This window comes from Triticum aestivum, chromosome 6A (assembly GCF_018294505.1).
Source record: "Triticum aestivum cultivar Chinese Spring chromosome 6A, IWGSC CS RefSeq v2.1, whole genome shotgun sequence".
NCBI lineage: Eukaryota > Viridiplantae > Streptophyta > Magnoliopsida > Poales > Poaceae > Triticum > Triticum aestivum.
In genome coordinates, this window is record NC_057809.1 from 126,314,106 (window position 1) to 126,321,461 (window position 7,356).

A 7,356-nucleotide genomic window follows, 5' to 3' on the forward strand; every position below is an offset into this window, starting at 1 on the left:
AAACGTCGTGATGCTTTTGTCTTTATATCGGGTGCATTTTTTTCCACCTTAATACTGTTTCTTAGTTTAGACGGAAGAATGCTGTTTCTTTTTTTTACGACAAAAAGAATGCAGTTACTTAGGGGTTCCAGTGAATCGAGAGGTTTAGTTTATTTTTTCTTAGGCCAACACACTTTATTAAGCTTCAATCAATGAGTAAAAAGGGACAATGCGTGTCCCCGGGGGGCTCTAAAATCAACAAGATTATGAGCATCCGTATTTTAGCCTCCCGTTCATGATAGGGATTGCTTCATTGAAATTTCTTACTAGACCTTGTATCTACTCCGTCTAAACTAAGAAATGTGATGCCCTTGCGCTTGCAATGGACGCCAGAATGGCGGAATCCGACGATTCTACTTCGCTTCTTCGCAATGGATCAGGGCAATGTCGACAAGAAGCTTGGGATTTAGTTTGGTCGGTTTTAACGGTCGAAATTATTTAGAAACCGCCATAGCCAGCAAACCTTCCCTGAGAGCATGGCATTTGCAAATGTTTTTAATGGCAAGTTCTTTAAGCAGACGTTGCAGTATTAGCTTGCGCTGTACTCCAGGTAGGATATCATGCGTTGTTGCAGTATAAGCTTGTCTGGCCGTATCTGCTGCCTCCCAGAACCCAGCAAAGTGTTGCGTTTGACAATCCAAAGTCCAAACACAAACATATATTGTTTTAACCAGTGGTTACACATTCAGTTTGGTTAATCAACACAAGACAACTCAATCCACAAAACTACATATACTACTCTTATTTACATGTAATGTCACCTCAAGGCAGAACGGATGAACCACTGAGCAGAGCCACCACATTCACAGGTACATATGCAAGTTATCATCCGTATATGTGAGCTTACAAATACTACTGCATAACTTAGTCGTGCAAGTTATCATCCGTATGCATGAGCTTACAAATACTACTGCATAACTTAGCCTTCCACACTTCCAATACATCTCAAACAAAACGGTTTCGTTCCAGACCATGCCACACCGTGCATCACACCCACAGAACACCCAATCCGTGTCTGTCTAACATATTGTTACATGATGAATCGAATATACAAGTACATACACCAACACAATGCCCCCTTCCGTTCCTCGGTTATACAACACAGGCTTACACAAATTACATCAGCAAAACACTCACACTGTACATCCGGAGTCGCTACCACCTTTGGTCAACTATTATTGATACCTTCTTTGCCTTTGAACTTGCTTGTGAACGGGTCGTCTTCGTATCTAGTTGCCCCACCAGAAAGAAAGAGGAGAGGGAGAGAATATACTGCAGCAATCTTCATGATAAAAGTATAGTTTACATCTAGTTTGTTTCATCTGGGACCCGGTCTACCACGATTGCTCCGTGCCGTCATTACCTGTAACGTTTCTTTTTTTACATGCATAGAAGGAAGCCATAAACAAGAATGTGCAAGGTTGTCAAGGATAAGGAAAAATATGACTTTTCCCGTATGCTACCTTTTCTTCTTGGTCTTTTCGCTAGAGGAAGCTGTGTTGCTGCTGTGCCAGTTCCTTTTGCGTTGGTTGATGAACCAATTGTTAATCTGCTTCAGTTGTAACCCCGTCTCCTGCACCAGGCGAGCCTTGTCGTCTTCCTGGATGGGTCAGGCAGGAATTGTTCGTCATGGACAGAAACTAATAGCAAGATGAAGCTTGGAAATGGTAGTGTCACGTACGGTAGGGTACGGCCACTTGGAATGAGCTTGCCACCAGGCTTTCAATGTAGCTGCAGTATCCCCGGGAAGTTTACCAGCTCTCCTCTTGCGCATGATCTCCTCCCTGATATCAACCAGCTTTTCTTTGTACCCCTAGAGGTAGGAAGTTTTTGTTAGTCAACGAAATGTTCCCGTCAAACATGATGGTCACTCTTCAGCCATGAATGATGCAATGAAGCACTTTTTAGGCTGCAATGTTATTACCTGTTTAAGCTCACTCTTCAGCTCATGTCGAACACGTTCAATCAAAGACCGTTCACCCTCGGTCAATATCAGGGGACCAAAGCCCATACCATCTGACCCATCGTTTCCATCAAACATGTTGGCCTCACTATCCACTTGGTTATCTTCATCATCAGACATAGTCGCCCCAGTGCCTTCACCAGGAGATGCCCCTGCAGGATCAATCCACAGAAGCACAACTCAGTTTCCCATGTATTCTATTTCTGATAATCAACACTTCCTTATCCTCAAAAAACATGTGTTCTAATTGTAAAACATATAAACATCTGAAAGACTAAACCATCTTAAGAAATGCGCAGATTAAGTTCCAAAACATTAAGGTATGCAAAGTGAATTCTTATATACATAGTCAGCCCTGTGACTGAAGCTGTGATTGATAAAAACTGTTGCTGAAACCTCGAACATGACAGTAAAATTATGCCATCTGTGGCCCACAAAGGCACACAAAACGGAAAGCCGAAAAACATACAAGCATAGGTCAAATTTAAGTTATGGGAAAGAAGACTTTGGCAGGCAGACCAGAGCATCCTAATCATTCATTCATCAGAACAGATTAAAAGTTCCCTCCCAAATATGCTCGATACTTAATGCATGTTAAACAAATCCAGACTAACTGTTGATATCTATTTCATGAATGGGTCTTGATTTCATAAATAACTTAAGTAGATTAAGTAATGTGGCTTCCACATGTGCACTAGCTAGTATACCTAAGAAGATACACCCTTTATATTGTATTGTAAGGACAAAGCCTTTATATAGTAATTGTAAGGACAACGATTTTCCTGCCTATTTTTACAATAATAAGACGTGCATGTTAATTTACTGATGTTTTCGTTGTTTCCCTCATTTATCAACCTTCCCTTCTCCTTAATTAAAAGTACCAATTCACTAGTAATTGCCTCTGCAAATTCCAAGGCGTTTTATAATTTGAAACGCAGGGCGTAAGTATAATAACATATGGTCATATCTGTGGTCATGAATGGTACTTTGAGTGTAACTTAATGTCATTTTGGCAGCTGTAAAGAGGTAAGGCGGGGAGGGGGGAAGGGGTCTCCTTTTCTCTTTAATTTTGCTGCAAGTTGCCTGCATAAAGTTCAGCTGGCACAGGAAAATGATTTATTTGTTGGGCTAGTACCACATCTGATGAATTCAATATCGGCCTGTTGTGTAGGTGGAGGTGGAATTTAGCGAAAAGTGAAGGGATGTGGCAGGAGATTTTGAGAAAGAATTAAAGCAATTACAATCTAGGATTTGACAGGTTGCTAGAAGTGCTGCTGATACAGCATGTTCGGCTGATTTGGTAAATGACATATCTTGGTATCTGCTTAGCGGAGTTATGAAAATAGGTAATGAAAGGCAGACTGGCTTCTGGGATATATACTTGGCACGGCTACAGGCTTCTGAGCCAAAACAATCCACCTGTTTGCAATCAGTAATGATCTTGGATGCAGTGTCAGGCAAAGGGCAGATAAGAGGGTGGCAATGTAACTTTAGGAGATGGTTGGGGGGACATTTGCAAGGACAGGCTGCAGTACTGCGAACTGAGCTCAGGGTGGCTCTGAACGAAAATGCAGCTGTACCCTGCTGGACATGTATGCAAGCGGCGTCCGCGAAACAAAAATTGCACTAATCTTCATTACTTTAATAACCGTGTTAGTGCAAACTTTCTGTTCGCGGACGGTCGAGGACATGCAGACGCCGTCTGCTTGCATCCCTAAGGCCAAGCTGGCAAGTTCACTGTCTATAAGCACGTATCAGACTATGGTCCTGATTGACATTTAAGCATCTTTGAAAAGCCAAAATTCCAGAAAAGATTAAAAATTTGGTTCTGGCTGATCTGGCATAATCCCATAGTAACCAATGACAACATGGTAATAAGGCCATGGGCAGGGGACCCTCTGTGTGGCGTTTGTCCTCAACATGAGAGCATCACCGCTTGTACTTTGGCTGGCCTGCTTCTAAATGCATGTGGTGTTTGGAGCAGATGGATTGGTGCAGGGGCAGGCCTGGTGTTTCTCAAAGTATTTTTGGTGGATACCCAGAAATCTTCCTGCCAATCAGAAGATCCAGATTGTTGGCCTTGCAGCATTATGCTGGGATATGTGCAGCTTAGATAGAGCTTGTTTTAAAATAAAAAATTAATTAGATCACCAGCGGAAATAATTTGCTACTCGTGCAGTTGTGATATTTCCTGTTGTATTGGGCAGGTCTTCAAAATGCCGATGATCGAGCAGCCCTAGGAATGGGGGCGGTGGCACTGCATCTTCAAGCGCCTGCCCCGCATGATGATGGTGTGCATGAAGCTGGAGGTGAAAACCTGCATATTACTCATCCTGGGCCTGCTGAAGGAGATGGTCGTGTGATCCTTCTCATGGTGCACTTGATGACCGAGAGTGTTTTGATGGATGCTCGCTCTTGCTGTTCATGATCCTGAAAGTTGCTGGTTGGCTTAGGTGTTAGGCATCTTTTGTACACGGTGTTGGCTGGAGTGCCGTTTTTGCAGCCCTTGGTGCTTTATGCCTCTCTGGCTGTAAATCTAGATCGAACCTCTAGTGCTGCTAGTGTTAGGGCGGTAGCTGAACTACTTTTGTTTTCTGTTTTTGCACTGGATCTCTGCACCGTTATCGGTAAGATAGTGGAACCAGGTCCTTTCTTGGATCGTAAGGAATACAAGTATAATAACATACAATGGAAGCTCATAAGCATCAAAGGTAGGCCTATGATAGTTGGAAATTCCTTAAATCAGTTAATCCTATCGCTCAAAGTTTACAGTGTGAAACCTTTTTAAATTTTAATTATGTTATCCGTCTGATATCCATTTTTCTTTCACTTTTCACTTCAGCCACCACGCTTTTTGGTTTCCACATTATAAATAACTACATACTATATACTGGAGAATTTCTGCTACTCTGCTCGAGCAATATACATAGATAAATGCTTTCATTTACCTGTTAGACTTTGTAAGGATTGTTCAAGCTCCCAACAACCCATCACTGCTTCCATTGCATGAACACGTACATGCTGCTGGAGTTGTTCTTTAAATGAACAGAGAAGCAATACATAATGTGTCTACAAGCCAATGAAGGATAATTAGAACCCATAAGAAGGATTGTACATAGAAAAAAACATTATGCTAGATGTAAGCAACATATTCATTTCTTAGAAGATATAAAAGTTTCAGAAAAGTAAAGGAAATTCTAGTCATGCGACATAAAAGCATTTTAGATGATCAGTAGCCGTAAGGGCACTACTAAAGAAGATCAAAGTAAAGACAGAAATGGGCAATTCATACAGGCGAGCAGGTACACTAGTATGACATTTCAGGTGTGCCAAATAAGCTGTTAATACCACAAAAAGGCCCACCAATGACCCATGGCGTATCTATACTACTTCAACAAGTATGGTGCCACTATATCGATGAACCTTAGCGTAGAATATATACTGTATCTGCTTTGGTTTCATTTCTCATTCATACAAACAAATTGATAAGGCTATTCCAGCATCGTTGTTACAATAACCAGCAGTCTCTAGTCAGATCGACCCTCCCAAGTTCACCATAAGGAGCACATCATAAATCCATCACTAGCCCTACTCAAAACCTATGCAAAACTTATCCCAATTTCTCCCTATTCCTAATTCCTATTGTTCACACGAAGCATATACAGAAGACATGTACGGCACCCAGCGGCAACGCGGGAAAAAACAGGCAGGGGCGCGAAAGCCATAGGTACCATGAAGAGGTCGAGCTCCTCGCCACCGGAGGGCCCGCCCGCGGCCGCGGCGGCGGCGGCGAGCGGGGGCGGGCGGGCCGCGATCTGCGCGTCGATGCGGGGGAGCTGGTCGACGGGGGTGGCGACGCGGAGGCAGGCGACGTGGGCCTCCAGGAGCCGCTCGTACAGCGGGTGGGCCGCGATGGCCGCCTTCTCCCTCTCCCCGCCGCCGCCGCCGGGTGAGAAGCTAGGGTTTGGCGACGAGGCGGCGGCCGCCGCCGCGTCCATCGCGAGCCCGTGGTCCGGGTAGTGGAACGACATCGAGCCCTCCGTCGCCGCGTCGTCGGGTGGCGAGGGGGAGGGGGGCAGGCGGAGGCGGGGGCGGGGGTGGGGGCGGAGGCGCTCGGGGGGGAGGGGATGCGCAACGACCTCGGCGGTTGTGGGTTTTGGTTGGTGGGGGTGGGAGGGACGGGCGGAGTGGATGACGGATGGCAGGGTGGGTTGGCGTCCTTGTCGCGGCTGACGACTGTCCGCGAGCGGGCGAGACGACGAGCTCGTCAAAGTATGTGAGGTGTGGACTGCAGAGACGTGAACCCTACGGCGTCGATACCGACGAGGAGATACAGCTGCTGGCCGGCGTGGAGACCAAATTACTATTAAAAAATTCCATGGAAAAAAATACCTTTACTAGATTGAAGTAAATTCAGACAAGCCAGGAGATCATTAATAAGCTACTCCCTCTATAAATTAATATAAAAACATCTAGATCACTAGTATTCTAAACATTCTTATATTAGTTTATGGAGGGAATAATTAATAAATGAGATATTGAATGTACAAAAATCCATGGAGAAAACACCTTTAGAAGTTTTGGAACTCGTATTGTATTTTCGGATCGATAAAAAACTAAAGTCAGATCTTAAGTATTTCGGTCGAGTGTTGTAATAATCGTTGGATTGTTTGCATGAATATTGACCAGGAAGAGTGGCCACGTCACATTTTGAGATAGTTCGGTGTCCTAATTTTTCAGAGCAAATGTTTTCGTTCCGGTCTCTCTCGCTCTTATCTAAAGTGTTCCACGCCTCAACCACCCACTGCATCCCACTCCAATCCTATCTTTTTTTTCTCTTAGGTATGTGCTCCCGTCCCTTCCTCTTCTCTCTCTTATGCGGAAGAGAGCAGGGGAGTTGCCGAGGTGTTCTGACCCGCATTTGACGAATCCCGTGTATTTTCAATGATTTTCCGATGAGGAGGATGGGGAAGAGAGGAGGCAGTGTTGATGGCCAAGGTGATCCGGCGTCATGTCTGATGTTAGCGACAACTAGGGAGAAGGATGATGGCGGAGGTTGCCATGAAGACGAGGACGTCAACGAGTTGTGGTGGAGGCTGCGTTTTGATGACCCACAAGTATAGGGGGTCAATCGTAGTCCTTTCAAAAAGTAAGAGTGTCGAACCCAACGAGAAGTAGAAGAAAATGATAAGCGGTTTGCAGCAAAGTATTTTCTGCAAGCACTGGAATTATCAGTAACAGATAGTTTGGTGGCAAAGTAATTCGTAACGACTAACAAATAACAAGTGTAACAAAGGTGTAATAAGGTGGCCCAATCCTTTTTATAGCAAAGGACAAGTCTGGACAAACTCTTA

General features: G+C 44.4%; 1 protein-coding gene across 2 annotated transcripts; it reads right to left on the reverse strand.

Moving 5' to 3' along the window:
• Positions 1-922: 922 nt before the first annotated feature.
• Positions 923-6,197, reverse strand: LOC123132457 (homeobox protein knotted-1-like 2). Of its 2 annotated transcripts, none has more exons than XM_044552249.1 (6): positions 5,734-6,197; positions 4,951-5,071; positions 1,964-2,154; positions 1,721-1,852; positions 1,503-1,639; positions 923-1,402 (listed from the first exon to the last, which is right to left on the reverse strand). In XM_044552249.1, the coding sequence occupies exons 1-6, from the start codon at positions 6,031-6,033 to the stop codon at positions 1,399-1,401; spliced, it is 885 nt and encodes a 294-aa protein (XP_044408184.1). In that variant the 5' UTR covers positions 6,034-6,197; the 3' UTR covers positions 923-1,398. The 2 variants fall into 2 exon arrangements, with proteins under 2 accessions (XP_044408184.1, XP_044408183.1); XM_044552248.1 differs by having other exon boundaries at positions 923-1,413; positions 5,734-6,172.
• Between the last annotated feature and the right edge of the window lie 1,159 nt (positions 6,198-7,356).

What these genes read in the sequence shown, in the direction of transcription:
- LOC123132457 (XM_044552248.1), bottom strand. Translation starts at nt 6,033, where the DNA reads ATGTCGTTCCACTACCCGGACCACGGGCTCGCGATGGACGCGGCGGCG. An exon ending in AGGAGCTCGACCTCTTCATG is followed by an intron (nt 5,072 to 5,733) that starts GTACCTATGGCT and finishes ATTGGCTTGTAG; the next exon opens with ACACATTATGTATTGCTTCT. An exon ending in GAAAAGACCAAGAAGAAAAG is followed by an intron (nt 1,414 to 1,502) that starts GTAGCATACGGG and finishes ATGTAAAAAAAG; the next exon opens with AAACGTTACAGGTAATGACG.